At 33.6% G+C, this 20,736-nt stretch overlaps 1 protein-coding gene across 1 annotated transcript in view; it reads right to left on the minus strand.

Annotated features, from left to right (window-relative positions):
• LOC106130950 (neurogenic locus Notch protein) overlaps positions 1-20,736 on the minus strand; it is a 126,829-nt gene that overhangs the window by 69,341 nt on the left and 36,752 nt on the right. Inside the window, exon 2 of the mRNA XM_060954060.1 lies at positions 17,982-18,060. Coding sequence (XP_060810043.1) covers positions 17,982-18,060 — 79 coding nt within the window. The remainder of the gene's footprint in view (positions 1-17,981; positions 18,061-20,736) is intronic.

Genomic DNA, 20,736 nt, shown 5'->3' on the forward strand with positions numbered 1-20,736 from the left:
ATTGCTTTATTGGTCAAGTCAAGTCAAGTCAAGAAAAAAGTGTATTCCATAAGTACCATTAGTAAAACTGGGAAGTTAATAAGTTAGTACTAAGTTCGAAAGGAGTTTCGTTCAGAAACATTAGTTTCGAAAAATTTGGCACTTTCGAAAAATTCAAACAAATTTTTATTATTATTTTTGAAGCAAGTTCCATATACATGATTTTAAAAAAGTTTTTAAATTTACTTTAACAGTAAGTAATAATGTTAGTTTTGTATAACCATATTAAAATTTATTAATATTTAATAGAAGTACTTATTTTTTTTTATTAACGATTATTCTTCAATCAAATTAGATGGCCTTTTTAAAAAATCGACTAAGTATCTAGTTTCTGTCAGAAAACACGTCGGAAATGATTAAAATTAAGTAGCTATCAATAAATTAAAGATTGGAACGTTTAAGCGTGTTATGTCAACAAATATATCATTTAAAACACGATTAATTGCACTAGAAACATATTCTAACAATATAACCTGATAAGCAATATAAAAGACTACTTTCTGTAAATATACATATATACATATAATCATATCAACATCTCTTGTAGGGTAGACAGAGCCAACAATCTTGAATGAACTGAAAAGCAACGTTCAACTGTCTGGCTTGGTGAAATTGAGATTTAAATTGTGACAGGTTGCTAACCTAACCCATCGCCTACAAGGAAAATACCAAGTTGATCAGTCTCTCTCTTAGTCGCCTTTTACGACATCCATTGGATAGATTCCCAAAATTACACATTACTATTTTTAGTTGCATTTTTTTCTTTACGACCATGGCGAAAATTCATACTTCTGTAGTTTGATTTCTTTTTCAAAGTCTCAACTCACGCAATTACATGTGACTCTTCTTATAAAAACATCAATATTTATGTTGGTCAAAATGCATGAAATACTCAAGCACTCGGCGGAAGGCTCGATGTCATTGTCAAGATCATCGAGAGACGACCCGATCAATGGACTCGAATGAACCTAGCTAAAAACCATAGAGAATTCTTTAAAAAATAAACACCGCTGGAATCGGTTCGAATCCTCATCTCCAAGTGTTTACTTAGTAACACTCCGTTGTGTATAATCGATTTGAATGGAATGCGATACAGCCGAACGAAAACAAACTTTACACCGACAGCTTAAAGCATAATATCAAAAATATTTATCTATTCCATAATCTTCGATGATAAGTTTATGTAAATTGAATGATGTGGTTAAGCTAATAAGATTGAGTTTACTTCAAATTTTAATCGTTATTAACGAAATGGCATCCGCTGTTGATGACACCGGGCGACTGAGAACAGTTTTTGGAGCACCACACGAAAAAAACAGTTCAACGTCGTCGAAAGTACCAACAACTTCTCGGGTCGTGATAAAATTTAAAACTACCGACTATTGTAATCCTCTTCGAGTACTTAATAATGTTCTAAATTCTGTTGGCTAATCTACTTTCACAGATAAATATGATTAAATTAATGACGTATGAACTAAAAAAACAATTGATAATATACTTTTAAACGAATATGTTTGACTAATACTACCTACTAAGAAATACCTTCTTTATTATTTAAAATATTGTTAGAAAAGAGCAACATGTTGAATGATGGGTTTAAAATCATTGACAGGCTATAATAGACTTGTTCAAAAGAATCGCACCTAAACAATACTTGTATACCAAGGAAATATATGAGGATATGAAAGATTTGAAACTTTAGCACATTGACCTGACCCGTGACCATCGATCAGCGAAGGGCGTTGCAACTCAACTTATCTTAAAGCATTGCTACTAATAACAGGTTGTAAACGCTGAACCTTCCAATAATATGTTACTCTGTTTATGAATGCCTTTACAATTGCTCACTTTATTGCTGACAAACAAGTCCTGGTAACTTCTTTGGGCGAAATCCCTGTCATTATTGACAGTAACTTGGGTCGTAAATATTCGGAAAAGACAAAACAGAACCTACACTATATCTGGACGTGTACACAAAATTTACAGCAGAGTTCAAAATTCCCAAACAACTTATTAAGTAAAATTACAACGTTCAACAGGACATAACTCTAATTTGGTGCATTTAACAGCGGCCGCATTTTGATGCGTCTATTTAACGCCACTAAAGCTAAGTACCACTAAATGTCACGCCATATATTCGTTAGACCCTTCATCTCCTACAACGTTTTCTTTAACGTGACAGAGTTGTTTATTTCCCCAAAGCGTTAATTGGCATCACTTATCACACTCACGATAATACACTCTCAACCATCTCTCATTACGCAGCCTTTAAGTTTGTTAATCAAATTTGTAAAACAAACTCATTGCGCCATGCATACATTCACAAGAATGCCCTTTGGCGAGAGATATAACTTTTTATGTTCAATCTAATTTGAGTAACACTCAACACTCAGACACAATCAATGTCAAACGCGGCTCGGACGGAGAAGATATGCGTTTCCCATTAAAATGCAACTTTATAGTCGCAATGCAAATATTTCCAATACACCCACGGTCCTTCTAAGGGCCATAAAGAGTCGCGGGTTTTGACAACAATGTTGTTTATATCGCATTAAATCCTTCCTTTTTGTGTCGCGGGTCCTTTTGCCATTGTCCGTCAACAACGTACAGCGCTATGGACTGCGTCTACCAACTAATTGGAAATTATAGTGGTTCGTTTCAAGTGATTGCTATTGTAAATTATTACGCCGGATCGTTGTGTTAAATCAGTCTGATTAATTGCTGGCATACGTTGAAAATGTATATGTAATGCGTGCTTGTAAAGTTTCAATTCAAGCTTTTATACTGACATGCTATCGTCAATGTCACGTCTAATATGGTAAATCTTCATTTGGACACATCTCTTCTTAAATTTCAGGTATCAAAAAAAGGAAATAATGCTTTAACTCCAGTGACAATATCCACAGATTCTTCCGAGATCGTGCGTAAATAAATGCTGGAGCAAAGTAAACAGTGGATAAGGCGGTTGGCTACGGTCGACCATTTGTAATCTAAATCCTAAATTAGTTTGTTTTTTGTCGCGCGCCGCTCCGGGAAGCCAACTCGGGCCTGGACTGGTCACGTCTCGGCTCTATTAAAGGTATAAAAAACTCGACAGTTTCTCATACTGGATAGATAGTCTATTAAGATGAGTAACCATTTATATGACTGGCAAGATAGATTTTGTTCTTGGCTATGCAGTGCTAAATTGTAAAATTGACGACATATTTTGTATACGCCGTACTGATTCAACAAAAACTTGCCCTCTTTTTTTAAAGGAGACTAACGACAATATGGTCTAAACTGAAGAATAGCTTGAAAATACATTAATATTATGTGAAACTGTTATGTTCTATTCCTCTAGGTAATGCTGTGCAAAACATCTATGAATAAATTGATAATATTACATAATAAATTTGATACATAATACTGAACATGAGGTGAGTAACCTCTGAACCAATGTCACGATATTTATGTAAATTTAAGCTATCGGCCTGAGAGCTGACATGGTCTGACAAATGACGAAACAAGAAGGTACTGAAGTTTCTATCGAAGGCCAGAGTTCGAATCCTCGAGTCCATTGTAAAGCTATCGACGCGCCTGACAATTTGACGTGTTAAAATGTAAAAAAAATTTTTTTATGTAGTTACTAATATTTTCGTCAAAAAAACGTGGTTCCTTAAAGCTAAATACTTTACAAAACTATGTTTTTGTTACTATTGTTCAAGATTACTCAAAAGCTTTAAACCTTTCACGAAGAAATTGGTGAAAGTGGATGAAGCAAAAGAAGTCATCAGGGATATTGCCAAGTGAAAAGCTGTCATCTTTATCTACCATTTCTTAAAGGAAGTTTGATTTTATATATTTGAATTAATGTTGTCTTTTTAAAACACACAACATAGCTTAGATAAAAATTATTTAATCAAAGGATTTCACAGGAAAGCACAATAGGCGCCAAGATAATTTCATCGCAATGTTCTCTTGCGTGATTTGCAGAGAAAGTAGGTAAACAAGGCAAGTCATTAAGAAACATAATAGGACCAAACCCGAACAATACTGCACCATGTATCGACCGACCACAAAACGTGTCGTGAATTGATGAAGTGTCAGAGTCTAAGCAACTTTAGTCTATCAACGCTATTCAAATTAATGATATGCAGATATTTTTATTAGATTTTTGCAGAGACGTTGTTCATAGATCCAGTTATTCATAATGTCAGGCATGAAACCACAAAAACTTAAACAGTTTACTTAAATAAAAAAAATCGGCAATACGATATAATAAGAAAGCTTTTCTTAATAAATGTTAACGAATACATTTGTATCAACAGATATCCAAATTGCTTTTCTGATGAAATGTGAAATGAAATGGTTAGTCACAAGTAAATGTTACATGACGTACTGTCACCTACAATAGATTTGCTTGTATTAAAAGATAATCAGTTTCCTTATTTCTTAGGTATTAAAAAGTTAGTTACAAAAATCAGAACGTTGTCGATCATTTGGCGATATCACACCCCGTTGTTAAACAGAAAAACAAAACATCGAATTATATAAGTGATGCATTATGCCCTACATATATAACCATATAAACAAGACAAGCAACAAGATCCTGATTGACAACAAAAGATGTGCGTTAAGCAAGCAAAAGCCATTCGTATGAGGCCCAGTCGTGAGTTTCTTCTGCTATTATTTCATTAGACGAATAATTGATAGTTAACATTTATGTTGCAACCATTCAGATTAATAGCTCGTGTTACGCGTCAGACTTTTAGAATAGGTGTCTACATGCGTTTAGTGGGTGGCAGACAAGTTCCAAACTTTAGAATCGAGTCTTGATTTACCAACGCTTTTTTTATGAATAAGTGATTATATATATCGATTTATCATTTCGAAACTATTGTGCTTTGTTATGGTATTCAGGTGAAACATTAACGGAATTTATAAATGTTACTGAGATGTAAATTCATTCAATGAATTGGATATAATGAACTTGAAATTTAATCTCATCAGACACGACTAAATATTTTGCATTAGAAAATCTTTATAAATATCGGCAATTTTCTTGTTAAAAATAAACAGCTCACCACGAGAAAACGGTTGGAGCGGTCACAAACGAGACCAAATAAAAGGCTTCATACGTGTTCTAGTTAATCCTTCGTGCATTCATGCGGTCTTACAGTTAGTGGAGCCATTAAGACTAGCGACAACAGATATGACGGTCGAAACTGAGAGAGACGTGCTTCACGGTATCGTGATAGGCCCTAGCTCAGGTGTATTTTCACATATAACTGCTTCAAAACACATGTCATGATCAAAGTTCTTAACATCAACGACCCAAAGTTTATTTTCCTCCATCTCTAAAAACGTTCAGTTTCTTCATATGTTTCCGAGCGAAGTTTGAGTTCTTTATAGCCGGCATTGTCATCAAGATTTGGGAATGTGATACTCAGAGACAAAGGTAATCGTAAAAGTTCACGGTCAAAGCTTTACGACTCGTTTACACGGAAATTCTTCTTTGAGTTTTACGAAGAAAGGGTAAAGGTTACGTTGAGTTGTTTTGTTGAGATTTTTTTAATGTTAAATGTTAAAATTAAGACGAAATAGAATGGTTAGTTAAAATTAGTGAAAAAACCATTGAAGAACACAATTTAACTACACTTACAGAACTGTAAGTATAATACCCGATGTGAACGAACATGACTGAAGAAAGTTATGATAAATTACAATCTGAAGCTAAGCCGACAGACGCTGCAATGACCAAGGGTATTAAAGTGTAACAAGCCGAACTAAATCGCATCGTTAGCGACAATGCCATGATACAGATATCTGGAGCGATTGCAAGCACACAATACAAACGAACTCCTTATAGGGCGCAGCCAGAGTTCATTAGGTGCAGCGGTTGAAAAGGCCCTGATGCGATGCTGCTGACTTGATGAGTGGAAATTTCGTTGCAAATATAAATATTGCCCTTATAAGCGGCTACTCATGTTGTGACATTGTATTGGCTTTGTCGGAAGCTCAAGTATTTTATCATTATGAAGTTTTGATATCATTCAAAATGTTTGTTTACCTTTTTGCATTGATTGTTTTATAGGTAGTTTGTGTAAGTTTATGCAAACAGTAATATTTTGCAAATCGACTAACGACTTTAAGGTACCATGGGAAAGATTATAACTAAAGTCTAGTAAGAAGACAAAATTCTTAGAAATACATGTCTGAGGTAAATAAAAAATGTGAAAAAACTTTTCTAACAAGAGTTGGCTCGTACAGCTGGGAACTAAAAATGTTCACTTTTCAGAGATAAAGTTAATTTTAAAATAAGTTTTACAATCGTAAATAACATAGTTTTAAATCATACACTAGTAAAACCATGTAATGGCAGACTGGGATGTTCTGTTTGCGCAATATACCATCGGATTCATTAAGGAAGTTAATTGAATAAATGAACAAGTGTGTTCTAGTTTATGAGCTAAAGGACAAGAGAACGGCTGGCCGTTCTAATAGTGATAGTGAATTAATAGGATTTTGGCAAACTTTTGTTACACTGTGACTTCGGACCTGATCCAGGTGATGAATAAATCCATACTAATATTAGTAAAGATACTGTTTTGTAGAAATTCCAACGTGTGCAATGCATGATGCAAAAGTATTAAACTAACACATAAAATATTCGATAAATCAATATGTTAAAAAAATTGGCAAATGTAGGTAAAGTGTGTACTGTTTGTAAAATATGAACATGTGAACATACATCCTGTGCATACATACATACTTAAATCACCTCTCTTTCCCGGAGGGACAGACAGAGACTAAATCTTTCCACTTGCCACGATCCCTGCATACTTCTTTCGCTTCATGTACATTCATAACTTACTTCGGTTTCGGGTACTCTTAACCTGATATTTTGCCAGAACGTCTCCGATTTGATCAAAGTACGTTCGTCTATGCCATCCCACTCTAACAGTTTCATGCACATGCCCTTTTTTACAAATAACATGTGAACAATCTACAATACAAAGAGTCTAAAAATTAACTTGATTAACTTGATATTTAATAAGAATACAAAGAAAACGTCATCGCAGTTTTGGAGTGAAATAAACTTGATTGTTACATGTCCATAAAACGCTCGAATAATTTAGACCCTTTAAGTCAATAACTTGGATTGGAAGTGAGATTCCGGTTATTTTTGACATAAACGATGTTAAATTAAACTCGTTTGTCTGCTGTAAAAGAATGGACTCATTTCATCAAAATAACCCAATAAACGTCGGGTTTATAGTCTCAAGACATGATAAAAATTTAACGACATTCATTACATATACGACAAAACCTTTACTTATAAAAACTTAGGTTATAAGTATTTCTATATTCCATCAACGTCCTTCTTCAAAGATAAAAAATTCTTTGTAATAATAATGTTCAAGTAAGTGTAATTTTTTTTAAAAAAACAAAACAGATATAGATTGTAAAAGAATATAACTAAAATTTGTGTAAATCATTTCAATTTCAATAAATAGGTCTCAACTCAGTATATTATCACGTAGGGACCTTACGAGCAAGAACGCGCTAAACCGGTATTTATAGTTTATACTGCTTACCTAGTTATACTTTAAAAAAAGTCACCTTTAGAATGATCTCAGCTGCCAAAACCTCTCGATACAAAGAGCCCCAGGCCAAAAGGACGACGTTGCAAAAACTACAAAATCCTCAGCTTGTGCGAGATAAACGACCATCGGAATGCATCTGCTGATCCATAGATTTAAAGTTTGACAAAAACTGTGATCAGATATTTTGGAAATTTTAATGTTGATAGAAAATCATTATAAACAAAATTAAACTTTACTTTTTTAACCCAACCTCACTAACATATATTTTCATCCATTGTATGTGACAAACAAAACGTTTGTTAAATCCACATTAAGTATAGACTTTACCTCTATATAACCCTTTAAAAAAAAATTCGTACACAACTCGCAGTTACAAAACAATAGATTAAAATTATGAATAAGTCTGACAAGTATTATTTAAATTATTCATAGAGATAAATTTTGAAATCGAGATAATGTTTAAAGATTGTAATCAAATGTATTCATCCTTGCGAAACTGCAGTACCAGATGCACTTAATCTAGATAGATTTATATATGGTCTTATAAATCCAGGCGATTTAGAGGCTAGACGAGCAATTGAAGCTAGAGACAGCTAAGATTGTACAAAATCATAAATTAATGAAATCACAGGGAATATTAAGAACACGAAAATCATTGTTGTACTGTAAATTTCTAGAATAGTGATAATAGATGAAAGGTACTATAACCCTTGCCAGTAATATCTTACAAAACAATTAAAATATCATTAATATAATAATTTATGAAAAACCGTAATAAAATAAATTACAAGAAACATAGTCAAGCCAATTATAGGCACTGTATATGTACATAAATAAGTGATAAAAGGGTACGAAATACTAAAAAAAAAAAATAAGAATGACTCTTCTGTGCCGCAAATATTTTCAGCAGAAGCCTAGAATGGGAACGGTCCGGGTTGATTGTATATTGTTGCATATTTGGTTACATGTACTCATTTGAATCTCGGGAAAAGACAATATCGCTGAGAAACCTTACTGTTTACGACAGTTTATACCTTATTTAAACGAAATTAGAAAGCAAGCTAATAAGATTATACTAATAGTGTGTATTCAATAAATGCTTAGTTTAAACAAGTTGTGGAATCTCAAAACTTTGAAGTAAATATAGATATTCTGTCTTTGCCATAAGATTTTGTATTTATATGATTACCTACGACCCTTTACAGAATATAAGAACAAATAGTATCACGTTTTGCACAGCAACGCTTGGATACCTCCAGGCTGATTGTTATTCATTGCAATGTATGTTTGTACCGAGATATGTAATTAGTTGGCCAATAAATCTTTCCATATATTTCTCTTAATTGGTCGCGATTGAGGATGAGTCAGCCGGCTTCAGCTTCTCTTGTATTACAATATAAAATTATGTCTTTTGAGTTGATCGATCTGCTCTCAATTGGGTTAGTTTTTATAGCTATAGGTTTTAGTAAAGTTGTTTTGACATTCAAAACCATTGTTAAAACTTAAATGTTTAAGTCTATGTCTTTTAAAACTTGTTTGCATTACGAGAATATAATCAGAACCGTACGAATACAATATGTAAATCATATCTTTCTATTTAATGATCACCACGATTTTCGGAATATCACTTCGGCGGCGGACCGAATGGGCAAGCGCATGGTTCAGCCATTGTTTCAAATTCGCAAACAAACCGGTTCCGCAGATAATGGCATGAAAATGATCGTCCACGCATGCCGTCTCGAGGAGAAATTCCATATCTTATTCTTATTTTGTTCCAAGAATGGCCATCCTTAGAAAAAGTATAGACGTCGCCTTATTTATGGTCCGATGAATTTTGATAGAATTCGTCGGAAACTTTGCCATCGAAGCTTTATCTGAATCACAGTTTTGGACAACTCTGATTCATTGACGCATATACATACATACAGTGGACGTAAAATCGTATATATGCATTGCAAACGCAGATTGAATGCGCAAAAAAATCACACTTATTTAAAGGATTTGATATATATAGCGTATTCTTTTTTATCTATACTTAGACAAAAGCACATTAACAAAATTAATAATTGTACTAATGTGCTTATAAACCACCAAATATAACCCTTCACTCTGTCACAAATTATATGGTCAATAAGTTTTATTTATTTATTATTAAAATTACATGTAGGCCAACTGTTTTTAAATCTAAGACTGCTAAACATGAATAAAATACACAAAAAGGACAAATCATAACTAAAGTCTTTACTCTAATTGTGTAAATACTTGGAACCAAGAATGGTCAATTTTGTAATTAACAGTCATTTTAAAAACTATGTAAGGAACTTAGGTATTCGCAATTTAAGCAAATTAACAAAGTAAGCAACGCTGTTGGTGGGTCCAAAAATGTTTCGCCGGCCAAAACGGACACTGATTTAAACGCAGGCCTCGCAATTTTGAGCAAAATGTATTACCAAAAGTAATAAGAGGCCGAAAATCAGCTATTGCAAGACGGACTCGTCGGTTCCGTGATACTATTAACGACGAAATTAAAAGTAAATATATCAGAAGTTAAGGTTTTGATAGCCCAGTTAAGATTTAGATACATATGTTCACGTCTATATCCCTTGCGGGGTAGACAGAGCCAACAGTCTTGAAAGGACTGAATGGCCACGTTCAGCTATTTGGCCAATAAATCTTTCCATATATATTTCTCTTAATTGGTCGCGATTGAGGATGAGTCAGCCGACTCCAGCCTCTCTTGTATTGTTGCAATAAACCGACTGACAATAACTTTAAACTTGATGCCACCAAGCAATTCTACTATCCATAATTATGTGCCTACGAATAAAACCTTCAACGTGAAAATAAATAGATGAATAAGCAATCCTGATCTTATAGGGATTTCTTCTTCTCTGTCAGGTACATCACCCTAAAAAGGGACAAAAAACGTTAATATCTTAACAGATACTACCGGCACGTAAATCGTGAACTGTCTTTTCCGACTTTAAGCCGTATTATGCCGTATTACCGAGCAATTGATGCTATAATTGTGTGTATTACATTTCAATCATAGTCGATACAGAGTTAATACACGTACGCAATTACCATTACATTGGGCTGAGTCTTGTATCCTTGGCTGTTTTTTAAGTAACCACATAGTGCGATTAAAGGAATGAGAAAAGTTATCGATCATGGCTTAATGGCATTAATTCAACGCAAAAAGGACCTTTTATTGCTTTTCAGTAATGTTTTATTGGTACATTGCTTCGTTAATTCCGATTAACCATTAGTTGTTGTCCTCTTTCATTTAAATTGAAAGCGTTTTATGTTCAATTCCACATTATATGTATCATTACAAATCTCTCTTTGTTCATATCAGTTGATGTGGATTAAGATCTTGTGTTGTGATTCGGCGTTCTAACTATCTTTTACGCACGATCTCTCATGTAGCTCACTGTTATCATAGTGTTCCTCTTTTTCTTCCTAGTCCACTGTCTCTTTAACTATTTCTAGTATTAGACACACCTAATCTATAAAAAATAAATAATTTGTATGAAAATGCAGTTGCAGATAAATAAACCGGTTAATATTCTACCTGCTCTCACTTCTTACGATTTTAATAGCTATGCCAGTAGCAGTAACGAAATCAGATAAAATAGTTATGCTATATACGACGACTCTTATGTAAGTTTAAATATAGTCAATGTAATCTTACCATCGTCGATGTGCAAAAACGTAAAGGTCAATGCCCAGCTTAGGCCTAAAGGCTGGCATAAGATCATCCATAAATTTAATATTAGATCTTACAGGCTAGTAACTTCATCTTTTCTAGGTAATCAGGATTATAAAGTCAGTTCAAGATGAGCAATGTGAAGTTTGGTTGTTCGTCTTAATATATGTATAATTGATATACTTAATAACATCCCACAATCAAATTTCGATCTAATATTGAGGTTAATATTGCTTCATTTATAAAAAAAAATAACAAACAGTATGAGGTTTCTCCTTCTCAAAGACTTGCGCATACGCGTTACGTGGCCTTTTTATTGCCTGCCGAAGCGCTGATTTGCAAAACCAGTAGCTTAATGTCCCTGTTTATTTTAAGATCGTTGTAAATATTCTCGAGATGAACGGACAGGCTGACCGGTTGGGGAAAAATATGGCTAAGAAAGTTGTACTTAGTTGTTAATTGAAACGTTCAAGATTTAAAAGCAATGACTTTAGTTACTAGCAAACACAATATATAGGTAATCGACTGAGTTGAACTAATTATACGTCTATTAAAATTAAATGTCGTAAGTAATACTTTACCAAAAAAAATACTGTGTCATAATTATCACACATGACAACAGTAGAAATAAACGTTTCCGGAAAATAAAATATATTGTCACATTTTTTTCTTGATTCATGACATAACAGTTCCCAAAACTATAATTTAAATTCCCACGGTCTCGACAATTTCGAAACTTGAGGAAGTGCTACTATTATGTTCTAAAGTAAATCAAACAAAGAAAAAGTGGACCTTTCCGTTGCACTCTGGGTGTAACGAGGTAGCCAGCCTACGATTACACTTAATGCACTTCTTACGAACCATCTCCTTTATTATAAATGCATTTGCCTCTAAAAGGTTGCGCAACACGGCTTAGATCATTTCGAAGGTGTTGAAAGAAAAAAGAGAAAAAATCAAGAGAATTTGAATGAAATTAAAGGTATCTATGATAATCAAATTATTAGTCTAATGCCCTGTATATGCTGTATATGAAGAGGACATAAAGGCAGTATTCATTTGTGAAATTTAAGTGTAACAAGCAGCCTATTGTTTGTTAATTAACATAAATTGAGGTTACAAACAAAACTCCTTGTGTCGTTTGAAGAGAAATTAAAGAAATACATACGTAAGAACCTATTTATTTTTGTTGATAAAGGAAAGGAAAGTTTTGTGGAAGGAACATTAGATACAGACCCAAGACAACAATTAGTGTGATACTTAATAATACAAGTACATAATAAACAAGTAGACTAGCGATATATATACCTAGAAATGAAATAGATTTAACAACTATACAGCCTATTCTATTTAGATTAGAATTCACTATTGCACAACTGTCCTTGGTAAGTTTCGGGTTTTCGGCTCAATTACGTAACGTTCCGTGTGAAGTCGGTTTAGCGTCTAATGTCCTTTGCGTTTGTTTTATTGGTAATGTTTCTCGCATAAAACCACAGTCACCATCTATTATAACGTTTTGTAATCGAGCCCCGTAAAACTTTAGTACGGCAATTTGGGCCCTGATTTACATTTTACTACGAAACTCTATCTGGTATTAACTTTATCACGATTATATCAATCATTATACGTCTCATTAGACAATTGGTACCGGTCGTTGAAATTTTTACCGTCAAATGAAATTTGATCAAGTGTCGTAGTTCTGACTTCATACATTTGAAGTCTCTGGTGGCCGTGTGGTTTCCGGTAAGACAGAATAAGGACCACTCCATTTAGGTCACAGAAGGTGACTTAAGTAAAAAAATACAACTAGTGAAGTCATGGTAAGTTCGATATGTAACTGGTCGTATAGCTGATGGTACTATTTATAAAATAAGAGGCACATTTGAAGTAAACCATTTTTTTTTAGTTACTTTGTACTTTGATGTTAGCAATGCATATAAAATAAAGATAGGAATATACTTACAAGAGGAGAAAGTAAGTAAAACCAAGCCAATAAACAGATACAAGTAAAACTTCTTCACTTGATTCCTTAATTATCTTACTCATGGTTCGCATTAATATTACTTCTGATAATTATATGGTTGAAAACATCAGTAATGTGAGGTAAGATGGAGAGATTACGTCGTTTGAGCATAACAATCAACAAACAAATAACAATTTCGTGAGTGACTCGACGTGTGCGCTGTCCAAGGGTCACAGGTTCACTTCCCGCGCACTATTCTTGGAAATTGAAGCAGTTTTGGTACAAGTATCGGTGTTTATGTGAAATTGCTTGTTTTATTAGAAACGGTACATTGTGTATATGTAACATTATGTTACACGATTTTATGGTTAGCTAAATTTATATGAAAAAGTAGTGGTCTATGGTACCGTGTGAATTTTAAACATTTAGCAACAATGTAAGCAAATAAATAGAGCACACGTAAAACAGTTACTAAAACCAAACATAATAATATTGTAAGTGTTTTTGGCACAATTACCTCATAATAAGTTGCAGAATAAGAAAAAACTTAAAACATTATTAATATTATTCAAATTTATGCTCTAACAGCATTATTTAACTTTAAGAAGAAAAATAAGATTAAACTAACTACAAGAATTGAGCAATGGCCTTTTATCGTGATCATTTTTTCTTTTTCAACATTTTATCCCAAGTGGGCGGATACCTCTTTAGAAGCCTGCCATCCAAATTGATTTCAATAAAAGCCCGTTCTATTGTTTTGTATGAGAGCAGAAATGATTTTGATGCACACGAATCCTCCGATCATTTACCAAATATTATCTTTGAATTAGAAGCAATATTCTATAAACGTTATGCATTATCCGCCTATAATTTAGAAATGTTACGGACAACAAATTTTGAACATGATATAATGTTTTGGTCACGTGCGGTGGAGAAGGGTATCTAATTGTTATTTCTATTCGATCCAATCACAAATCCTCCATCCCTTTTATTATTTAACGGATGGATAGATTTGTGAGAACATCAAACGTGTGAATTATTGATAATATCGAATTTAATCTATTTGGGGAAATTTATGTGGAAATTTACCTTAGTATTATTTCAGTTATAAATTTACTTCGGAATGTCAAAGATTAAGGATTGATTGTGTTTCGTTTTGCAGGCTGCCATCAATAAATGCTAAAAGTGAAACTTTTGAACCCTCGTCACAATTTTGCAATATCATGTCAAAAATAAGATGACTAACATCATGTTATGCTCACTTCAAAAGTTAAAGAGGTCAGTCTGGAGTCGCTTCTTGTAAAATCCTCACTTACATAATCCAGCATCATGCTCACACCTCGCACATCTCGTGAGGATGCAAACGAGACTAGCACCTGATGATGAGTTGAGTGATAAGAGTAGAAAAGAAAAACCTTCAAAATTTTAAGCAACAAAACCAAACTTATGACTGACATAATCTTGGAACTTAGCCAGAATTGCAAGTGGATCTAGGAATACATACATACATAGATACATATGGTCACGTCTATATCCCTTGCGGGGTAGACAGAGCCAACAGTCTTGAAAAGACTGAATGGCCACGTTCAGCTATTTGGCTTGATGATAGAATTGAGATTCAAATAGTGACATCGCCTAAAAAAGAATCCCAAGTTTGTAAGCCTATTCCTAAGTCGCCTTTTACGACATCCATGGGAAAGAGATGGAGTGGTCCTATTCTTTTTTGTATTGGTGCCCGGAACTACACGGCATATCTAGGAATGCTGTTATATATTCTCTATCACATCTCTGGGCAGCATGACATCAACCGGAATGGGGCCGCCGCCCACAACAGTTCACCGACACGGCTAGACACCGGACAATTGTTATAAATAAATAATATAAATATATACGGGACAAATTACACTGATTGAGTTAGCCTCGAAGTAAGTTCGAAACTTGTGTTACGAGATACTAACTCAACGATACTATATTTTATAATAAATACTTATATAGATAAACATCCAAGACCCAGGACAATCAGAAAAAGTTCTTTTCTCATCATGCCTTGACCGGGATTCGAACCCGGGACCTCCGGTGTCACAGACAAGCGTACTACCGCTGAGCCACAGAGGCCGTTATCTTTTATCAATGCATCTGATTCAAAAATTTATTTCTAACCCGAATCTTTTCTAAGTGTTCTTTCACGTGCCGTGTGGTTTTCGGCACTTTAGAATAAGGCCACTCCACGTCTTTCCCATGGATGTCGTAAAAGGTGACTTAGGGGAAGGCTAATTAACTTGGGATTCTTCTTGTAGAGGCTAGCAAACTGTCACTATTTGAAGCTCAATTCCATCATTAAGCTATATAGCTGAACGTGGCCTTTCAGTCTTTTCAAGACTGTGAAGGCTCTCTCTAGACAAGGGGTATAGACGTGATTATATGTATGTATGTGTTCTTTCATCTTTTGAATATTTTTGAACCTTTCATAAAACTTTTCCTTTCGTAAAACTTATCAACCATTTGCACTATACTATCAGTAAATATAAATTTACGACCATGCGAAAAGACTAAATAAACCAAATAACGATCCATTATCGGCCAAACAATACTGATCAAACTCACAAACGGATGCGCTCCATTCCGAGTCAAAGTAAATATGTGTAGCGTACAATATCCTTAAAAGGTTATGTACAACCATATGAGGGTATCGTTTTAATGAGCATCTCCAATGAGGGAACAAAGGGCGCCGAACTGGAACGAGTCCAGGTGTAAAGAGGAGGTGAGGTCAAAGTGGCGAATGGGTGAGAATCTGTTCACTCTCCATGGCTCTTTGATAATTTGACTATAAATTTGAAATAATCGTCCAATGATGGAAAATATAAATAAATAAATAAATACGGGACTTGTGTAACGAGATACTAACTCAAAAATACTATATTTTATAATAAATAATTATATAGAAAAACATCCAAGACCCAGGCCAATCAGAAAAAGTTCGTTTCTCATCATGCCCTAGCCGCGACTCGAACCCGGGACCTCTGAGGTCACAGACAAGCGCTACACCACATAGGCCGTCAACTATAAAATAAAGAGATGTACTTTATCGTACCTCACACTTATTTGTATAAAAACTTTCGTAAAATGAACGTATTATGAAGAAATAGTGCATATTTTAAAAAAAGGAAACATTGGTCGAATTTTTCAATAAACAAAAAAAACTGGTGTATTTCTTTCTTTTAAAGCAGTGATAGTAACTGTTGAATTTAATACATTTTGAGAATTAAGAGTAGTTCTATATTCAACATGATATATAATTCCACTAAAGGATAGTGTATGTGTGAATTGTTCCGCTAAGGCTATCAGATAGGGCCTGGCTGGATGTCTGGAAATGCATTATTGTATGCAACTAGCTGTGGGCGTTGTGTTTCGTTCAGCACGATTGATGATGGGGAAGCTGCATTTGTTGGTGATATTATTCATATTATTTTTATTGTTGAAGCTTCACAGTGGTTATGGTTCATAAGACATATAGAAATTATCAATCATATATCTGACATATACAATACAGAAGATATTATATGTGAAACAAATTTTGTATTCGAAGCAATCTAGGAAATAAAATTTTAACAGGATTTATCCATATTTGTTGCAAATTTTGGAGTGATTGTAAAAATTTGCTGGAAGAAATTGGCTGGGAACGAATTCAACAAAATTTCTTTTTTAATAACAAAAGCTAGTTTTGTAAATACAAATGTACAAAATGAACGCAGCACACAACTTGCATCCGCCAACTTTAAGCCTAAAGAAGGTCATTTGGCTGACATTTCTGAACGGCCATCGTCCTAACATGATAACGTTAAGTATTCGCATTGTGAAACTGCAAGATCACGAACCACTCATATAACTTGATACAAATACATTTAATATAAATCCATTCGATGTAAATTGAGACCGTATCAAAAGCGGCAAGTGCATTAACACAACGATTGAGAGTAGCGCCTTTGAGCGAGATGACAGTTTTGATAATCTTGACAGTGAATTGTAATTGATTGATATTGACAAATAAAAAATTAAGCTTAAATAAATCTCAAACATTCTAAAAATACCAGAAACCATTACAACGATATTTCGCATTATTCTGTAAAGTTATCATTAAAAACTTATCACTAAACGGTTGTATCAAATTTATGTATAAAGTAATAAGTCCATTAAAGTTTAACCCGAAAGCCGCCAAAAATATCGATTAATGTTTCAAGAACCATAAGCTTTCAACCGTTTTTTTATTGCAATTAGGGCCCATTTCAACAGAAGGGCTTGCACATCTGTCCAACATTCGACACACCGGGTCTTATGGGGGCACATCGGAACCCTCAATTGATACTACATCAGCGGACGTTACAGAAACCTGCCAGGGAAATATGTATCATACGAGTTACGATATAGAACTCAAGATGAAATGAATCAAGCATAAATTTTTGGACATATATTAAAACGATGAAAATAACCGCCAAGCAGAATTCTATGAAATGAAATGATAAAGAATTCTAAATAAAGCACACGAAATAACTTTTAGCCATGATACATGTAAGTGATATTGTTTATTATTCTTACTTAAAAAAATTGTCGAAATTATCGATTGACAATTTTAATTAAAAAACATGATCATCGCTGAAATTTTTGGATATAAAAAAAAGAGACTCACTTGCAGAAGTATTCTCCCCGGGGCGACGAGAGACAGGTCCCGCCATTCTTACAAGGAGAGGGCGAGCAGGAAACGAAACCTGAAAAAAAGGAAACATATTTCAAGAACATTGTAAATATGGTTGCAATAATAAAAACATTGCTGTTAAAAATGTAGAATTTTAAGATGCCGAAGAAAAATATAATGCAAATGCAGGCAGTGTCGACATCGTACCAAAAACAAAATAAAATACTGATCGATTGTTGGCGCGAAATCTGAATTGATAACAATCTGATGCATCCCGTCTTTTGGTATTGCGAGATCTTTATCAGCAATAACTTTATATGAATTAGCATAGATTCATCTGATATGCATTGCCACACAGATTGAGAAACTAGTATAGCATTGGAAACAATGATAATTCAAAAAGTAATAAAAAGTTCAAATAAATATGGAGAAATGAAAAATATCTTAAAACCACAACATAAGAACAAAGTGGTACAATTTTTTTCATACAAATAAATTATAGTTTTGTAAATTATAAACTATTACATATACTTTTACAAATAGCATAACGTAAATGTTAATACGTTTAACTGATCAGCAATTTTAACATTGATATCGCATTATATGTTGAAAATATAAAATTGATTTGTGGTCGGCCTTGAAGCACCAGAACTATAGCAACCATGCAGGTTGTAATAAGAGGTCGAAACAATACTAGAACGTTTTTCTTTTTTTCTTTATTCATTAACATCTATTTACCCATTTCATGTTTTTAATTCACTAATGAAAAACGATTCTAGATAAAGGTAATTCGAATCTGATTAAAAAGTTTTTAAAATTACAGCATATTTTTGATGATCAGATAGGACCAACACATAGAACGTTGAAAGGAAATAGTGCTGAATCTATTAAAACAACTGAATAAGGAATAAAAACATAAATTTAATCGATATCTCATGAAGACGTGAGATGAGATCTGGATGTATCGATCACTCGACATCCAGACCACCCAAATGTTGGGAGGAAATGCTGATTGTCCGATTTGAATCGAATAATGAAAAAAATGATCAGCGAATGTTATTACGCAGATTACTGAATTTACATAAAAAAGTAAATATAAATGGGAAAATTTAACGTATTTCGGACAAGTTTGCTTAACACTTGTGAAAGGTAAACAATTTGAAAGTTTGATTTGTACGAGTAGTTACTGATTAGGCGTTTATCAATGGCTCAGTTGTAACATTTTTTTGTATAATAACATGCAATAAAACTACAAATAGTAAAATTATATTTATAAAATGGCGAAAAGGAAGATGTAAGAAGAAAAACATAAAATAAAACATGTAAGTAGGGATACAACAAAGATTTCATCCAAAAATTAATACCTTGGTTTGAAAGTAAAATTATTGAAACAAACATTAGAAGAAAAACAACTTAGCAAGGAATATTCTGTCAATTCTTTCATCTCTTTTAAATTCATATCCATTCTATTCTGCTATTCAGGCTACTAACATGCCATCTCGCAATAATTTTATCTGCATCAGATGTTGAACACCTCAAAAATTGTTATTTTTGGCATAGTTGCGAACTCATTTAGACTATTTAGCCTAAATAAAAGTTTACAGCATTTGCTGTAAACTTGATTTTTAGAGGCCTTTTCTTCCAAATAAATATTGCATCATAAATTTAAAGGTTCTCAAATATTTATTTTTTAATGCCGAAAAGTCTAAATCTACAAACCAAATAAATAAGAATAACGTCTCATTCCTTATCTGTGTTTACATTCGTCAAAATATAGCTTTCCCACGCGCACAACTGTTTATTTACACGATAGTATATCTTGTTTTGTCAAATTCAACGCCGCTTTAAATTTTCACTAGTGACCGGACCACTCCATTCGTAAGATTGTTACTTTAAGAACCATTTTGTGTAAACAATATTAATTTTATTCAAAACGTAACTGATTTTATCAAATCGAAACTATGTGAGCTCCATTATCTAAAGACCAAAATTTTCTGTTTAATTCTTGATATCGAAAAGTTGTCGTTTAGTTTTTAGTGGTGATAGTCCGAGCTATTACAGTACTATTACGATACAATCCCGATATTAAATAATAAATAATTTGATACATTCCTTGATATAATTGGTTTTCCCAAAAAATAAGCTATGAGGTACAGATTTTAACAGTACCTTACATTATTAAACACCGTACTACAGCTATCTGAATCCGAACTTGTTGTTCTGAAGCGAACCTTGCCTGTTCTTTAACTTATTCTTGCCCAGTGACTTCCACCTTATTTACCAGAATTTTATGAACTCCAGAAAACAAAAGGCGCATTTCTCATTTGTTTTTCCGCAACTCCCCAATTTGGGGTACCGCCAGCAAAAACCGGCCGGACGACTGCCACCTTTTAAGGTCAGCCATTGTTTTTCTGACGCTGCAGATTGTGGGACCAGCTCCCGGGGTGACGAATTAAGTCGACAATTAAAATTGTACAGTCTTGATAAAAAAATACTTAATGTGGCCCGTTTTTGAAACGGATAGGTTATGTCAAAATTGTTATTAATCATACATCATTACGCTTCTGGATTTGAAGTACATGAAAAATTACTCTAATTAAATCAATCAAATTAAATAAAATTTAATATTAGATAGAAAACAACTACAGATAGAGCAAAGACGTATTTTCATGAAATACATTTTTCCAAATTCCGATCGTCCTTTGACACTAAACAATGATGGTGAGACACGACATTTGATAGATCAAAT

The sequence above is a fragment of the Amyelois transitella genome, chromosome 4, assembly GCF_032362555.1.
Source record: "Amyelois transitella isolate CPQ chromosome 4, ilAmyTran1.1, whole genome shotgun sequence".
Taxonomy (NCBI): domain Eukaryota; kingdom Metazoa; phylum Arthropoda; class Insecta; order Lepidoptera; family Pyralidae; genus Amyelois; species Amyelois transitella.